At 41.5% G+C, this 19,057-nt stretch overlaps 1 protein-coding gene across 1 annotated transcript in view; it reads left to right on the top strand.

Annotated features, from left to right (window-relative positions):
• The window catches only part of kcnn2 (potassium calcium-activated channel subfamily N member 2), a 144,620-nt gene that overhangs the window by 108,333 nt on the left and 17,230 nt on the right, over positions 1–19,057 (top strand). Inside the window, exons 5-6 of the mRNA XM_080189703.1 lie at positions 6,718–6,828; positions 11,098–11,225. Coding sequence (XP_080045829.1) covers positions 6,718–6,828; positions 11,098–11,225 — 239 coding nt within the window. The remainder of the gene's footprint in view (positions 1–6,717; positions 6,829–11,097; positions 11,226–19,057) is intronic.

The raw sequence follows: 19,057 nt of genomic DNA, 5'->3' as shown, positions 1-19,057 counted from the left end.
AGCCTTCAGCAATCTCTTTCCATAAATGGAGCTAGCCCTATGTTTCTTTTTCCTTTATTCTCTTCTAATGGGATATGGACATCATTGACAAGGCCAGCATTTTTTGTCTATCCCTAATTGTCCTTGAACTTAGTGGCATGCTAGGCCATTGCAGAGGGCAGTTAAGAGTTAGCTCTGACAATGGGTCATCCTGACTTGAAACATTGGCTCTATTCTCCCTCCACAGATGCTGTCAGATCTGCTGAAATTTTCCAGCATTTTCTATTTGTGTAAGAGCCAGCCATGTTGCTGTGGATGTGAAGTCATATGTAGGTAAAGGACATTAATGAACCAGATGGATTTTTACAACAATTGATCATAGTTCCATGGCCACCATTATTAAGATCAGCTTTCAATTCCAGAGTTTTTAATCCAAATTAAATTCCAGTAGCTGACATGGTAGGATTTGAATACTCCTAAGCATTAGCCCAAGCCTCAGAAATGTTAATCCAACGATATTACCGCTATACTATTGTTTCCCCACATCCCCACAAAGAGGCTGGTAAAGACAAATGTAGGTCTCCTACAGACAAGAGTAGGGGAATATATAACAGAGGACAAAGAAATGGTCGAGCAACTGAATACATACTTTGGTTCTGTCTTCACAAAAGAGGACACAAATCAGATGCCAGAAATGTTGGAGAATGCAAGATTTAATGGAAGGGAAGAGCTGAGAGAGATCAATATTAGTAGAGAAATGGTACTGGGAAAGTTGGTGGGATTGAAGGCGGATAAATCCCCAGGGCCTAATAATCTACTTCCTAGAGTACTCAAGGAAGTGGCTCCAGAAATAATGGATGCATTGGTGGTCATCTGCCAGGATTCTATAGATTCTGGAACAGTCCCTGCAGAATGGAGGGTAGCTAATGCCTGTCCAATATTCAAAAAGGGAGGTAGAGAGAAAACTTCGCATTATAGACCCGTAAGCTTAATGTCGGTAGTGGGGAAATTCTCGAATCCATTATCAAGGACCTTATAGCGGAGCATTTAGAAAGCAATGGCAGGATCAGACAGAGTCAGCATGAAGGAGAAATCGTGCTTGACAAATCTGTTGGAATTCTTTTAAGATGTAATGAGTACAGTTGACAAGGGGAAGCCAGTCAATATTGTAGTATATTTGGACTTTCAGAAAACATTTGACAAAGTCCCACATAAGAGATTATCGTGCAAGATTGAAACTTATGAGAGGCCCCTATTTGCATGTGCAAAGGACCTAACAGCTGGTTCAGGTATGGGAATTGGATGTTCCTTATTGTGCCGGTATATCACTGTGGTTAGCAGTCATTCTATTATGCCATTTGGGCACTTAGATGCCTATTTTGCACCTGGAAATGGGCATGGAACATTGACTTATAGACTAATATTTTGGAGAGAAAAACAAAATGCGCTACAATTTCTTGTAGTAGGGCACCTAATGGTATCTGCTGTTAGACATACTTTTTGCACATTGATGTTTTTACATTTGTTGTTTTGCAAGTTGCTGGAAATGTGAGGTGATAATATTACTGTGAGAAAAACATGGGACCTGAATGACAAGGGCAAGCAACTGCGTATGTCCTTAAACAATCAGATTGAAGGATTGTAAGATTAACTATGGAAGGCGTGAAGAAGAAGTTTGGGTGAATTCTATGCCCAGATATAGAAAGGGAAATAAAAAGAAGGAAAGAAAAATTAGACTAAGAAAGAGAGAAAAAAGCAAAATGAAAAAAATGTTAATTGTGTCATTTTTACATCTCCAAAACAAATAAAACCTAAACAAATAAGGCTCTAAAATCAATAATTTTCATTGTCAGAGAGGTTGATTGTCAATAGTGAACAATAAATGCATCATTAAAATGGAATGAATAAAACGTAATTTTTTGAGCCTTGTTGATTCTATATTTACTGCACAAGTACTGCAACTTCATGTCAGTCAGTGCAAGTCAATAGTGAGCGAGGCAGTCAGGTACTGCTCCTGTGAATGTCACAGCAAAGTGGCTCATCTCAGGTAGAAGCATTTGGTTTTAATCATGCAGATGGAGTAGGTTTCAGACCAACAGCAGCTTAGAGATTGCAGGAATAGATAACTCTCCTCCCTCGGTTGTATTGGCTTTTTAAAAGTAATACTAAGTACGACTTTTCAACTATAATAACTACTTTTATGTATCTTGAGTAATTCTGTAATGGCTGTGAAGCAAAAAGCATCAAGACCTCATGAATACATCCGGATTGCAGGGAAGCAATGTGAGAGCACTTTATTTTACCTACAACATGAAGAGCTCTCCCAACTGTCTTTCTTATATTCATTTCATTCTTTCACAATTCAGATACTCAATGACAACAATTCCTGAAGCCTGGATCATTTTACAATCTTTTTTCAAGCAGTTCTACGTCATAGGTTGCAATACCAAGCTGCAATGTGAAGAGGAAAAGCTGTCACAGGCATTTGACAGAAGCACAGCCTCTGTGGAGGTGGATTTCTGCCTAGGTATTAAAGGTCAATCACCAGGCATGGAAGGTCACATATTCATTCATTGAAATAGAAGGAAAATCAGGTGGGGAGGGCTCCAGTGTGTATTTTCCAACTTGGATTTGCTGAGAAGTGCTGAATGACCAGAAGGTAAAGATAAGAATCTGCTCTTTGGAGTTCTACATCCATTTAGCACCAGATTAGTAAATTTGCCCTGCTAGACTTGGTGAGTACAAATGTTTCAAGATTGTTTGATCACTTTATTACCAAAGCCATTAAACCACAGAATCCCTACAGTGCAAAAAGAAGTCCATTCGGCCCATCAAACCTGCACTGACTCAATTGACAGAGCATCTTACCCAGGCTCCACCCCATCCATATAACCCCACAGTTACCCCACTAATCCACCTAACCTTTACATCTTGGGACACTGAGGGGCAATTTAGCATGGCCAATGTACCTAACCAGTACATCTTTTGGACTGTGGGAGGAAACCGGAGAACCTTGGAGAAAATCCACACAGATACAGGGAGAATGTGCAAAATCTATACAGAAAGTTACCCAAGGCTGGAATGAAACCCAGGTCCCTGGTGCTGTGAGGCAGTAATGTTAACCATTGTGCCACCGTGCCACCCTCGGTATTCCTCTTGTGCTCTGTCCAGGCAATGCCCACAGGTTAAAGATGAAAATAGGCCAGCTGTTTCATATCATCTGTAAATATATATACTTTGTAGCTATATACATATTTTGATGGATCTTTTGTGATTATCAAGGGGCAACATATCAGCATTGGAAATTAGAATATTTTTCTACATTTGACATGAAGCATTGCCAAGAAAATCGTGGCCCAGATGCTCCCTGTACTCTGCCCGATCAATCACAGCTCCAGAATCTTTCCCTTTCCCAATCCTTTCTATTTTAATTGCTCTGATCTTCTGAGTAAATTGCCATTGTGGTGCTAATTGTGGAAAGTTTAATGTTGTGGTCTTAAAAGGTGAAATTTAATGCCTTCTGCCATGGCAGTTTTAGTGGTGAAGAGACATTTAATCAGGCAGGAAGGTGGTGAGTGGCGACTCAGCTGCCTTCCTATCTTCACCCCGATTATGTCGGTAGTGGAAGATCCTTCCTGCTCCATCGCCAAGTGCAGAGTTTATGCCCACTGCCATTCAAATAGCTCAGACACATGGTGTGCTCAGCATGAAGGGAGCATGACAAGCAAACCATGCGGGATTGCTTCCTGGCACCGAAGTGTCCATCATTCAAAGCCACTCAATCTACTGATTAAGGGACCTGACATCAGGAAGGGGGAAGCTGCTGAGAGCTTCCTCCCTCCCCTTGTTGCTGATATCCCTCTCCACCCTGCCATCACTCGCCTGTGGATCCAGCAATGATATCAGGCCTCAGGTGGATATCATATTGACACTGCCATTTATTAGAGCTGCCAGCTGATCTGTTGATAACTTTTGGCAGGTGGGACCTCTCCCTATGGGTCTCTGGACTTCGAGGAAAGCCTGCTGCAGTCTGCTTCAGTGCCTTTGGTGGCATCTCATTCAGCAGCCTTCCCAAGAGGCAACACAAGGCTTTTGCTGGTTCTCCAGCCAGACTTCAGTCACTTCCAGTAAATTAAACTTGGGACTGGATTTTATGTTAAAGGCAGTGTCCTCACCTCCCAGCATAAATTTCAGTGGTGAATCTCCTCCACTTGGCTCACTTGTCCTGCTTTAAGTTTTACCATTTAATTAGTCTGAGCCGAGACTTCCATCTGTCTCCAGGAGGAAGTCCTGCCTCTTGGAGCTGGCGGCAATTCAGGGGCCAGCAGCTTCACTGCTTTCAGGATTGGGAGTCACTGCTGGATTTGCAGGATGCCTGGAAGGATGAGGAACCATGAATGTCCTGAAACCCAGCTCTGGGATCACCCAGTGAGGGGAATGGGGCTGGAAAATGTCGGGAAGGATGTGTGGGGGAGGCTAGGTGAGGGAAGGAAAAATGTGCATGGATAATCTCTGATTCCAAGGGAGCCTGGGAAGATTGCCCCATCCCACTCCCACAATTTTCACTGACCAGCAGCTCATAGGGTTTACTAAACCTCTTGGGTTACATATTGGGTACAGGCCTCTCCCGCCACCCATCAAATCAATATAGCAGTAAGATGAGGCTTTCAACTGGCCGTTAATGGATGGGCAAAACACACACTGACTCCTCACCATTCAGAAAATCATGGCAGGGCAGTGCCTTAATTTATGGTCAATTGCATTTGCTGCTCCCAATGTGGTCTACTGTACACCTGAGAGACCAAATGTAGACTAAGTGAACACTTTGCTGAACATCTTCAGTCTGTCCACAAACCTTCCTGTCACTTGCCACTTCAGCACACTACCCTGCTCTCTTGTTCACATGTCTGTCATTGGTTTTTTGCAATGTTCTAGTGAACTCAGTGCAAAGTGAAGGAACAGCACCTCATCTTCCGATTGAGCACTTTACGGTCTTCACTACTGGACATTGAGTTCAACAACTTCAGAGCGTGAATTCTCTCCTCTGCCTTCACCCCATTTCCATTCATTTTATTTCATTTTGTTTCATCTCATTCAGCAACTTTATCCTCCTTCTTTCTCACCTCCATTTTTCCACTTCTCCATTCCTGCTCTCTTTGTTGCATCACCCATTCCCACCCTCCTTCAGGGCAACTGCCAATCCTCAGGCACTCCTTTAACAATCTATATCTCTGTACCTCAGTTCTGCCATTCGCACATTCTGATCACTTAATGGACATTTTTAGCATCTTCTCGGCCTTCTGTATCCTCACTTACATTCCCTTTGTCCCATTCCAAACGCCTCCCCCCACCCCCACCACTACTCTCAGAGTGTAAATCTCTTTACTCTTAGCTCTGATGAAGGGTCATCTAGACTCGAAATAAGGGCTTTAATCTCTCCACGCAAATGCTGTCAGACCTGCTGAGATTTTCCTTCATTTTCTGTTTTTGTTTGAGATTCCAGTATCTGCAGTATTTGGCTTTTACCTTAATTTATAGATCTGTTTCCCACACGTGGGTGGGCCATGTTACAACCAGGTGAGAGAGAGTGAACTGGCTCCCCTCTATTCAACCTCCTCTGTCGATCATGGCAAAGGTTTAAGTTCTGTTCATGAGAATATGCCTTTTCCAAATCCAAATGTTTTTAACTCTTTATGCTGTGGGCAATAAGGAGCCAATCAAATGAAGTTTTCTTGAGTCAAAGAAATAGCAAATTTGTCGATCACTAAACCGGAGAGAAAATTAATAAAAATGCTACATCAAGCATGCGTATCAGATATAAAGAGAGAGGGGAGTTAGAATCTAATGAAAAAAAGTAAAAGAATATATGGTTAAGTGACCTTTGATTGTCCCTGAGGTATGAATTCTAAATGATGTGGTGGGTTGCCGATTTAAATTAGCTGGTTTCTTGGATGTGATCAGATGAAGAAGACTTTGCAACTATTATGAGATCTCAGTTCACTGGTAGATTTCCTGTAGTGCTGGCTTCTCAAACCAGGCCAAATGCTTATTCCAAAAGAGGGAGAACAGCCTTCAGCCTGTTTTCTCTGCTGAAGACCTTCTTGACATTGCCTATGTAACTTGCAATCTTTTTCTAGTGCTGGAAGCCTTGCCTTAAAATACTTCACCCATGATTTGTTCCCAAGTCATGTTGTGCGCATTAGCCTCTGGCAGCCATTGTGCCAATGTCTAGTACTTTATATCTCTTCCCGAGCCAGGTACAAGTTTCAATGCTTGCCTGGATTGCCAGAAATATCACTCCATGTTCCCCTGAGGGCGATTTGCTTATTTTGCATCTTCACCCTAGAATGTAGCCTTGCATTTTTAAGCAGTTTGCTCTGTCTCGGTTTAAATTGCAAAATTTCCAGTCTGCTGAAAGTCGTAAAATTATATTTTCAAAAATAAGGGGACATAGTCTCGCATAGTCTTGCAACACTTGCAAACTCGAGTTCATAGTCATGAAAAACTGGGCTGAAAATCCCCAAACCCATTTTACACAGAACCCTTGAACTTGGCAGACATCTTAGCTCATAATTCTAGCCCGGATTCATCTCTAAGAGAGGAAAGACAATAGCACTGGTACACCTCTCCCACTACCTACCTACCCGTGACAACTGCCGTAGCCATACGTAAACATTAAAATTTATCACTGATGTAGTGTTAAAATATGTTAATTTTTTTCATTTTTTTTATATTCAGGGCGCTGGCTGCACTGCTCTGGTTGTAGCCGTGGTTGCCAGGAAGCTGGAACTTACCAAAGCAGAAAAACATGTGCATAATTTTATGATGGATACACAACTCTCTAAACGAGTAAGCATGCCTTTTTCAAATTGAATTAAAATTGAGTTAGGAAGGTGGTATTTTCATTAATATTTCCGGGGCATCCAGAACAGTATCCATTGCTAAATGGGGGGAAGAATCAATTTGAGAGCATCATTGTTTAGGCTTTGCTACTCACTGACATGTTTTATTTTGACAGTTACTGTACATTAGAATTCCACTGGCACACTGCAACCAATTTCTGTCACCTTGCTGCAAGTCTTTGCTCACAATTTAAATGCAATACAAGTAGTCAGGCTGACAAATATTCAAGGAAGGTGATGATGAGCCATATATCAGAAAATTCTTCTGAGGAAATGAAGTTAGATTTCAGTTCATTTGTAGCAAAGTTAAGGTTTACAACACTGACAACAAGCACATATCAGTGGATGAGGGCATTTAAAACAGTAGGCAATGAATGGATAACAACAACATTGTACATTTAGAATTGCATTATGTTTTTTTAAAAACCTGAAGAAACATGTTGCTGGGATACCAGATTGCAATAAATTTGGGCTGCCATAACTTTTTTCACAAATTGCTCCACAGTGCAAACAGAAACCGTCCCCTACCCCCCACAGAGCTTTGTGCTTTGGTCCAAGTGGAAATAAATTATATTATTTTAATAAAACAGACATCCTGCCTGTGTTTCAAAACTTTGGCATATTGGGCACGATTCCTTGACCTGTTTGCCATGCACACAAATCTCATTATGACTGATAAATCTCACAAGTGGGCCATGTTGGGATTTGCGCCAGTGAGATGTCCAAGAGCGATGTTCCAAAAAGGGCGAGAGCCTGATTGCCATGAATTATGGCTTTATGTTGTCGCTTTGCCCAATGTCAGATGCTTCCCTCCTGAGAAATGAAATCCAACCGTGATGACCATACCAGGGGTGCAGAGGTAAGTATAACCCCTGGGTGTTGAGGAACATGGGAGAACATCAGCCCTCATGACAACCTGGCATGATTGGGGCAGGACCTCTAGGGAATCCCAGTGGGAGGAGTTTCCATTATTTGGGGGGAGCGATTGCGAAGTGGGGTGTTATGCCTGCATTGCAGGGGGGGACTGGAAACTGAGGACTGGGGGGGTTGCCCCCCCCCCCCCCCCCCCCCCTGCAGATGTTGGTGAAGAATGGGGTCACCCTGATGCCTGAGTGGTGTAGGGGGTTTGAACCAACCATAGAGTGGTGGGGGAGAGGTGCCCCTCAGAAGCTTTGGGGTGTTCCCCTTGTTTGCCAGTGGTCCTGATTTCCCTGGGGGCCAGGAGTTGATGGAGGGCCTTTAACTTTATTTTGACATTGGGGCACCCTTTAAAAATGGCGGACTGATCACTGTGGAGCCGGCCTGGAGAGCTCTTTCCGGCTCTACCCTGCCAGAATGACAGCACAAAACACAACTCCTGTTTTTTTTCACCAAATGTCAGAAGATCTGGAGTGAAAATCTAGCTGTGTTTCTGGGAAGAAACATACTGGTTTGGTAAATTCTGCTTTTTGTAGATAGACCTGCCATTAGTTAGATGTGCTTTGGGACTTCTAGATTTTTAAGTTTATTTGTGTGGCAAGCTGCTGAAAGTGAGAGATAATAACACCAAGGCTGAGGAAGTGGGACCTGAGCAAACAAGGCAAGAAATGTCTAGATCCTTAGCAATCAGATTGAAGGATGTTTGAAATAACAGTGCAAGTGTAGAGGAGGATATTAAATTAGAGTGAGCAAATTCAATACAAATCAGGTACAGACAGAATTGAAAAGAGGCAAAGAAAGATTGGGTTGAGAGAGAGAGGACAAAACAATAGAAAGATAAAGAAAACAATAAATAATTAAAACCTTTACAGTTCTCCAGCAAAAATTAAAATTATGGACTACATTATACACCAAAGGCTGGAATCTTCCAGCTCTGCTGTGGCAGGTTCCCTCACAGCAGAAGCAGCAAGCCATTCAAATCTCCATAGACTTCAGTAGGATTGGAAGATCCCACTGGCAGGAGAAGCTGGAAAATCCCACCAAGTAATAGTTGATTGACAAATAATTGGATAAAATGAACAAAGCTTAACTTTCAGTGAAGTGTTTAAGTCGCATCTCCAGCATAATGATAGCATCAGTCAATGGTGAGCCAGACAGTAAGGTATCAGCTTTGCAAACCTAACAATAGATTTTATTTTTCCTTTATTCTTTAATAAAATGTGAGCATTACTGATAAGACCAACATTTGTTGCCCATCACTGATTACACTTAAGCAAACAGCAGTTAAGAGTCAACCACATTGCTGTGGGTCTGGAGTGTCACATGCAGGCCAGACCAGGTAAAGACCGATTTCCTTCCCTAAAGGGCATTTGTGATCCAAATAGGTGGATGATAGTTGTCATGGTCACCATTACTAAAACTAACTTCATTTCCTGATTTATCAATTGAATTTAACTTCCACCAGCTGCTATGGTGGGACTTAAACATATTTCCCCAGAGCATTAGCCAAGCCTCTGGATCACTAGTCCAATGACATTCCCACTATGACACCATCTCCCCCATTGATGCAGCGCACACTGTAACATTTAGATTTCTGCATTGAACAGCACATATGCCCTCACCTGAGTTGGTGTATTATCTTCTGCATCAATAATGATGAATACCATTAAGGTCCCTGTTATTTTGATAGCAAATGCTGGCTCAGTATGAATAGCATGGGAACAGAAGCAGGTATACCTTAATTTGAAATGGTTTATCAGAACACATTAGCTTTGGCTTTATGCTCTGTTATGATTTATGTCCTGTAAAAATATTAGCCAGAATTCTCTGGCTGTTCACACCCCACTACCACAGCCAGTGAGAATGGAGAATCTGGGACCAGAGAATTCCAGCTGTTGGCGAGGTTGGAGAATCTGACTTAGATTTTCAATAGTTAAATATGTTTTCAATTAGGTTAAAAATGCCCAATTACAATGGTGCCATTTGTAACTTCTCTTACGTAGAATTCTTGGACCGATATATTGGGAAGGGTGCTATAAATCTTAATCCCCAATTAACTGTACTTTCAATGCACAGCAGGTTCTAGAACATTTTATATGTCACAGCAAACTTCAAGTCACAATAACAAAACGAAATGTAATTTAAAGCATTTGTAATTGTTTTTAACATCACTACAAGGGGCAATAATAAAAATATGCATATGGACCCTTAGGAGGGGATTTGAAACGGGAAAAATAGCTGGGTTCAGTTAAATTATTAAATTATTTAAATTATTAAAAACCCAAATCCTGCTTCCAAACCGCCTACTTTGGATTTTTAACAGAAGCGAGATTGGGGGAAGCAGACACCTCACCCAGGTGATGGTCTGGGAATTTAAATATTCTGATGATTTACTGACCATTTCCAGTTTAACTGTAGACAGCTGTATTTCCCAGGCCTGAGGTATATAGGAAGGCAAGGACTATTGGATCTAGGAGGTAAATGGCTTTGTACTTATTTGTTGCATCCAGTGTCTCTGCCTTATCAGCACCATGTGATTGAATGTTCCAATCCTTTGAGGCCTCCAATATCTCTGCATCCTTTGAAGGTTCCAATCTCCCTCCAACACCTCAAACCTTCCTCTACTGACCAACCCCCCACTACCACCAGTCAAATTCTACTACCACTGGTCAAAATCCCCACACCCCCCCCAAGATCTTGACTAATCCCTTCAAAGCTTCCTTCCTTCGCAACAAGACTTGTGAATCCTACACTCCAATTGTTTTTTGCCCGCTCCCTGGCCTCCTATCTCCCCAGACCAGAGTCATCTTGTAATTTGTAACTTGACTGCCATTGGTCTGCTAAGTTTCTCTTCCCACCCGCCTCCAAGACCTCAGGTGTCCAATCCCTGAGCCCAACCCCCTTCCCAGGTTGGGCAGCAGTGATACCTGCTCCTGCGGCATCTTCTTCAGCATTCCATTGCTGACTGGAAGCTAAACCTGCCAATCGTACTGAGTCTGGGTTGGGAAACCACTGTGACATTACATGCATGCCATTGAGTTAAACCTCCACATAATGAGAGGAAACCCATACTTTTGTGATCCTCGCGAACATTGAGGGGGGGGGAATCAAAAAGTTGTAACTCTCCCTTTAGTGTTGGGTTTTGTCATAAACCACAGATCCAGATGCTGTTGGACTAAAGTAATTTGTGACAGAAGAATTGTATTGGGCTCTTTTGTTTCATAGATTTGTATGTATTTTGCAAACATGCTGTGTCCTCAAACTGGCATTGAAACTTAATCAAAGCTTTCTTGTGCAGGTAAAAAATGCAGCTGCCAATGTTCTCAGGGAAACATGGTTAATATATAAAAACACAAAATTAGTTAAAAAGATAGACCATGCAAAAGTGAGGAAGCATCAACGTAAATTCTTGCAAGCCATCCATCAGTGAGTATGGCTCCTATCTTTGACAGTGCTTTTGTTTTGCAGAACAACAGGATAAAATCCTTATTATGTTTAATTTTAGTAACAAAGGAACAAGATTGTAAAATGATCTTCCATCACTCTCTGAGTCAGGTGTTTGGAAAATTAACAATGACTTACAATTGTTTTGTTACAGTTCTTAAAGAGCATGTACACTTCTTAAAAAAAAAGTTTTCATGTCTTCAAACGAACGTTCATATCTATGCTCAAACTTTGAATTATAAATGTCGAATTAATGTGTTAGTGCTGCTTCCTGTATTTAAATATGTATGGTTTTACTATCTAGACCTTTGCTAACATAAGGGGTAATTCTGTGATTGTGCACACCAAGTGGAGAGCTACTTTCACCGTGAAGGTGAAACAGAGAACTTACTATAGCTTTGATTTTAATCTCCCCAATCCTGTAACCCCTCACCCCCTGCCTTTCCAGCAATGATCACTGAATTACTCCCTTAAAAAAACAAGAAGTTCAGCATTTCTACGCAGCTTCCTTTTTAGGCAACACAGTAGCAACTAATATTTGTGAATATTCTTGCTGATTTATATAAAAAAAGCTCCTTTTTGTTTTATGGTGTTGGGTTGGTTTTATGTTAGTCTGCCTGTTTAACCCTTCGAATGACATGGTATCATTTTTGCAAAGCTTCCAAAGATAATGCAAAATTATAATTCTTGGTGTGTTTAGCATTGCACCAATCTGAGTAAATGTGTATTATAAATATGCATGCTGATCCCATTGTTAGAACTGTTTTCCAAATATTCCAAATTGCATTATTTCATAGTCTCCATTTTGAAGAATTGTGTGATGAAACAGATTTGTTTCAATAAAACCTTTATTTTTGGAAGGGTTAAATGAAATGAAAGGTGTTTGTTTGTTCCCCTGTCTGTTCTGATATGAAACTATTGTGTCAAATTGATATTATTTTATGCTTTGTTTTCTGGTCTACCTTATTTTACATTTACTTTCTTTTTTGTTTGTCTTTTTTTATTTCTACAAAATGAAACTAGAGCTCGAAAGTAAGTTGTATATGTTGTATTCCAAAGATTTTTTCAAACTTGTATGCATGCAAGAGAAAGGTATTATGATTGTGAATCCAATGGTTTAACCACTCCCATGAAAACCTGATCAGAAATCCTGATCTAATCTGTGATAAGTGAAATTCAGAAGGAATGAAGAAGCAGTACGATGACTGTGTTTAAAAGATATGGGATAAACTTTGTCCTAGTTCTGACTTTGTTTCATTTGTTTTGCTCTTGCAGCTAAACTCACCTCCGAAAAATCTATTATACACAATAAGAAACAATTTTACATTAAGATAAATGATATATTAACATAATTTAATAAGTTCCATTAACAGCTAGAAACCAATGAATCATACTCAATACTGTCAGCTACTATTACGTGGCACAGTTTGAATTATTGTGCTTGAAAGAACATGCAGTTCTCTCCAGAGCATCTAATTTAAATTTTTAAAAAGTGGAAAAATAACATTATTCAGTATCAACTTTAGAAAATGTAAGCAGTTTTCTTCTGTGTCTTGCAGAAAGAATAGACTAAATAACAATAAATGGAATGAGAGATTTGATGTGATTCTTGTACTGTAGGTATATATTTCAATAGTCAAGTAATAATTATATTACAAACCAATTAGGGATTGATCTTACAGTACATTTGTTCTAATTCCCCCGTTCAAAACTTTGAATAACTTGGAAGGAAATACACTTTCCATTATCTTATATTATTGACCTTGGTGTTCAACATGAGATGTCATCAGAATTCTTGCATTGTCTTGACATGTTAGACAATAAACTTAAGTTGAAAAAAAACACATTTAATCTGGAAAAAAGCAAGAGAATGTATCGCACGGGGTAATATGATTGGTCACCGTGAAGGATAATGGCTTGTTTAATGGATGACGTTCGATTAGAATTTGATACTTAGAAGCGTCAGATTTCCTCTGCTTTGTACAAGGGGTGTTTACTGAGCTCAGAGAACAGGGAAATCGGTGGAGACCTATGATACCAGATTCCAGGGGTTTGCATCTAGACAGTCATGGACATAAAAATGAGAAGGTAGTGGCACAGAACTGATGTACCTGTGCCCCTAACTTATTTTCATGGATCTTTACTGAACAGAGATTCCAATGTGACAGCACCCTCGACAGCTCAGCCTTCGCGCTTGTGTGATCAGACTTGCAGTGACAAGAAACTTTCCTCTGCAAATCTTTAATTGTAAGCTCCTTTTGTGGAGTCTTCCTGCACTGGGCTATTTTCAGTGCTATTAAGAAGGCCTGGATTTGCCAGTGTGAGTGAATTCATGGCCTGTGAGTTAAAGTATACTTCAGGCATGTGGCTGCCCTTTTGCATTTGAAAACATTGACCTGAGCTTCCTGTGCAGTCAAAGCTGTATTCATTACATGAATTGAACGTATAATGATGCTGCTTTGAACACACCAATTGCAGATTTCATCTTTTGTGGTGGGTTTCTGTATTCAGTAATATATATTAGATATGGTCCTAAATCTTCTGCTCTCCAGAGATTGGACATATGACGGAAGATGTATGTCAGGACTCGTATCATCCGAGACAAGACCCCAAGTCTTAGATACAATCTAGTTAGGGACCAATCTGTGTAAAATAGACAAAATCTGAGATTCAAAACATCTGCTAAGGGATTAAAGCCACAAGATTCAAACAAAAATCAACTTTACTATACTCTAACATTCAGGGTCCATTTTTACCATTTTGATTCTAAGTGCTGGGTGGGCTTGAAACTGGGAGTGTTTCAGATCTGACGTTCAGAGGCACCCCCATATGCACTCTGCCTGAAAAATATCAGCATTCAGAATCACACTACAGAAGCCTGTGGGCACTTGAAACCCTCAGCTCTAATGAGCGCCTCCAACTGCACATGCGCAGAAAAAAAATGATAGAACGCTGCTCCTCTGCCACATCCCTCCTGGGCCGGATAATGCCTCCCCCTCGCCCCCACAGACATTGCCCCACCCCCACAAAATTACTGACTCCCTTATCCCCCACCCTTTCTGCCACCCAGGAGGCCCCTCCCCTTCCCCCATCGAACTCAGGCAGAGTGGTAGTGAACTGCCCCTCCCCCCCACCCTCTGATCTCAGGCAGAGTGGCAGCAGACCTCACTTCCATCCCCATTGATCTCACTCAGAGTGGCAGTGAACCCCCCCGCCCCCACCTACCCACCGATCTCAGGCAGAGTGGCAGCAGACCCCACTTCCCTCCCCACTGATCTCACCCACCTTTCACCATCCACCCCCCACCCTCCCCACCTCCGTCTATCTCAAGTAGAGAGCCATCAGACGCATGGCACTTACCTCCTCACTAACCCTCAGTGATGAAGCTCCTTCTATGGAGCATGTCTGTTTTGCGCCAATTCTGGATGGGCTAACACGGTAGTAAAGAGGGAAGTGCCAGTAAAGTTCAGCCCATTAAGTCAATTTAAATGCATGCAAGTGTATTTAAATGGCCGTCGCACCCATTTTGGGCGCAGTCCTGATCGCGGTCATTTTTAGGCCTAAAGGGGGAACTGGCACGGAGGTGAGTGCGGATCAATCTACTCGCCTCTCGCCTGATTTTACCAAGTTCTCAGACACAACACGATGGTAAAATCGGGTCCTGAGGTACATGAGAATTAACAGGCAAGCTGTGGTCAAACACACCACACTGCTCAGTAAATGGCAGATGTGCCCAAGACTGATTCCAAAGGTTTCCCATCAACCCACCCAGATGTCACCACTCTCATTGAAATTCTCACTCTCACGATGGAGTCCAGTCTTCACAATCGAAATCTCACATGAGCCAAACTTTAGTTCTTCAGCTGAGCCTGGGTAAGATGCTCGTTTGGTGAGTCAGTGCAGACTTGTTGGACCGAATAGTTTCCTTCTGAACTGTAGGGATTCTGTGCAATCATCAACCTTCTGCCGCCTTCTTCAATTCCCAGGGCTTCTCCCAATCCTTCCTGTTTAAAGCTTGCCAAACTTAGTTCCTTTACTACACTGTGCATCTTTTCTTTCTCCTTTTCCTGGTCTCCATACTGCTGGTCTCCTTCTCCTGGTGGCTCCTCCCCTGGAGCTTTGTCTTTAACTGGATCTCTCCCTTTCTGGGACTCCATTCAGGCCTCCCTCCCATCCCCAGTCTAGGACTCCAGGGGCACTTGATTGAGGTTTTTGCACCATTTTCTTTTATGCAGGTGCGTTGGGCCTATTCTCGGCCTGAGGAATTGCATGTGCTTCGCTTACCCTGGTCCATAGGCATGTTGGGACTTGGAATTCTGGCTGTTGCTTCCCAATGGGGTAAACCTGGATGTCATAATGGGACCCTGTGGAAATTCTGATGTGTGGACCTATGTAGTGATTGTCTGGGAAGTTTAAACTTCCAATGGGCAATTCCCCTGTTGCCCAGAATTCTGTGCAATTGAATTGGGATAGATGCACATGAGTAACTTTGATTGTTACCAGGAAATGATAGACATTTTCCCTAACTCCCCACAGACCTGATCTGACATTGCTTACCACGTAACTACATGCTTCCCCATTCACTCATTCATCCATTCACCCATTCACTCATTCATCTACTTGCCCATTCACTGTTCCATTCATTTGCTCATTCACTCAAACATCCACTCGCCCATTCATTTGTTCATCCACTTGCACACCCATTCATCTATTCACTCTTTCATTCCCTCATCCATCCACTCATTCATCCATTTGCCCATCCATTCATTAACTCATACTCAAAGACTGGACCTTTAAACCTACCTGAGTATAGTAGTTAGTGCCTTAAAAAGGGAGAATGATATCTCTTTCCCTGATTCTATTCCGGTCTGATGGAGTTCACCGGCAGACTCTGCACTGTGCATTTCTTTGACAGCTGGGATCAGAAGGTCCCAGAAGGAATGCGCAGCATTGGATCGGGAGAAATTTTATGCCAACAGATTCCGGTTATTAGAATGAGTCATCTGTTATGGGCAGTGATTAGCAGTTTCACAATGTAAGAAGCTGTCTTGGACTAATGCTCTGAAAATATGAATTAAGTTTATAATAAGGTGGACTTTCCAAATAAAAGTAAACTGTCAAACATTTCAAGACACTGTTCACATATTGTTTAACAGAACCAACTTCACACAAGGTCAACAACGTGACTTCCATTCACTTCCTTTGTACATATGAAAATAAGGGCAACAGAAGGACACGTGGCTCGTCAAACCTGCCTCATCTAATCTATAGAGCAGTCTTGCATACTGTTCATCTTGTAGAGCTACCGCTAGAGAGAAGTAAAAAAAATGAAGCAGTACAGTACTTCAAGAAAACCTCTAAGTAATTACTCTCCAGCTCACCAAGACAATTAAGAAAACTTCAAGAGAATGCTGTTATTCATGACTCAAGGCAATCACAGTCAGCCAGTAACTTATCTCTTTATAACCAGAGATGCCCTCTCCAAATATTTCTCTTCTATAGGGCTATAAATTTTAACTTTATTTGTTAGTGTCATAAGTAGGCTTATATTAACACTACAAACAATTTACTGTGAAAATCACCTCGTCAACATACTCAGGTGCCTAGGAGACTTTAGCATGGCCAATGCCCCATAGCCAGCACTTTGTTCAGACTGTAGGAGGAAACCAGAGCACCCGGAGGAAACCCATGTAGACACGGGGAGTGTGTGCAGACTCCGCACAGACAGTGACCCAAGCCGGGAATGGAACCCGGTTCCCTGGTGCTGTGAGGCAGCAATGCTAACCACTGACCCGCCTATAGTGACTCTATACCCACAAAAATATCTTATTTTGAGATGTTGATCAGGAGCATCTCACCATTCCCCATACTTGCCAACGCATGTAATTCACCACCCACCCAATCCCATGGCCACTCATATGTTCCATTCCAACCTATATCCTTCTACCTATCCCTATGGCCCTTTATACCCCAATGCCAACTTAATGCCAACCCATAGAAACTAATGCCCTCTACCCTTCGCCCTTACACTCTCTGTGACAACTCATCTGGTATCCACCTTGAGCAGGCCTTAGGACTTATATTGAGATGAAATAAAATGAAGCTCAATGTTCAAAACTAACATTCTATTTCATAAAAATCTATTCACAATATTTACATCCCTTTAAGTGCTGAAACCCTTATAGAACAAATATTTCATTCAAGTCTTGATTGCTTATAAAACAAGCATTTCTCCTCATAGCCCCACATCAAGGACAGCAGTCATGCACCACAAATCCTATAGTGATAATCCTCAAGCTAATGCCAACAAATGAAGTGAAATAGCAACTATGGACCTAGTCTTAAGCTGCAAACTACTTTCTAAATTTAAAAGTCAGGAAATTTAAACGCTCTAACAACTTGACAGTTCAAATGAGCTTGAAATTCTAATGAGTTTGTACACTTTTAAAGCACATTCATGTCTACTTTAAACAATCTCAAAAGAGATTGGCTCTCTCACAAAGATTTTCCTGTATCTATCCAAAAGTAGTCATGATGTGGGTATGCCGGCGTTGGACTGGCGTAAACACAGTAAAAAGTCTGACAACACCAGGTTTTAGTCCAACCTATTTATTTGATAATATACTCGCAAGCTTTCGGGTTAGCCCCTTCGTCAGGTGAATGGAGAGTTCTGGCCTCAGACAGAGCATATAAAGCACAGACAGTTTAGAGATTACTGATTAGAATGCGAACAGGGATCTTGGGTTCATGTCGCACTATCTGTAACCCCCGTGACTTGCCTGGGTTTGCAAAACCTCACTTACTGTACTGTCTGGAGACAATACACATCTCTTTAAACTGTGATCAGTGCTCCTTCTACTCACATTATCAGCCACTTCAGGTCTTTAACAGCAGGTTAGGTGTAAGGATTCGCATTCTAATCAGTAATCTCTAAACTGTCTGTGCTTTATATGCTCTGTCTGAGGCCAGAACTCTCCATTCACCTGACGAAGGGGCTAACCCGAAAGCTTGCGAGTATATTATCAAATAAATAGGTTGGACTAAAACCTGGTGTTGTCAGACTTTTTACTGTGTCTATCCAAAAGGGCAGCTTACCTCTGACAATTTCAGACCTTCTTTTGAAAAATGTAAAGCCCACAAATCGTAATTTGGATATCATACCAATTGGATCTGTTTGAAGTGAACCACAGATGTCCAAGCTACAACCACCTCCTCCCCACCCCCATTGCCTCCTGGTGGAAAGGGTGGGTGTGGAGTTCCAGCATCATTTTGGCTAAGCTGGAGATGGTTTTGGTTTACAATAATTCAGGCCCATGTATTTTGATTGATTTTTCCATCAGCATTCCAGATTCCCGGCCATTAGCTCCTTCATCGTTTAATTCAGCATTGTTGGTGTTTGCAGAGTGGAATCCTTCACCTAAAGCCTGTGTTGTTTTTCTACTTGGTAATTTGGATAACATGGGGTATTATAGTTGTTCATCAAATAGCACTGAGGTAATACTAGTGGCACCTGAAGTTGTGTATGTATCAAAATATGCCCAACGCTTTCTTGGACACTATGCCATCCAGTGAATGCAGAAATTGGTGACAAGGGAGTTTTTATTTGGTAAAAGTCTGAGAATCATCCAACTGATGAAACTTGTTTGTTGGTCCAGTGGGCAACCTGTGTACTGCAAACTGGAAATTTTGGATAAAAATGCTAAAACATTTAATTGTCTTTTATCAGTTAGTTTTTAGATTATACTGGCCAATTGAAGCAATTGTTACTAATTGGTGGGATGACTATAAATTTCTCAGGATTTTTAAATAAGTCT

The sequence above is a fragment of the Carcharhinus amblyrhynchos genome, chromosome 5 (genome assembly GCF_965287045.1).
Source record: "Carcharhinus amblyrhynchos chromosome 5, sCarAmb.v2.hapA, whole genome shotgun sequence".
NCBI lineage: Eukaryota > Metazoa > Chordata > Chondrichthyes > Carcharhiniformes > Carcharhinidae > Carcharhinus > Carcharhinus amblyrhynchos.
The sequence above is the reverse complement of the archived record's forward strand: the minus strand, read 5'-3'. Positions and strand labels throughout refer to the sequence as shown.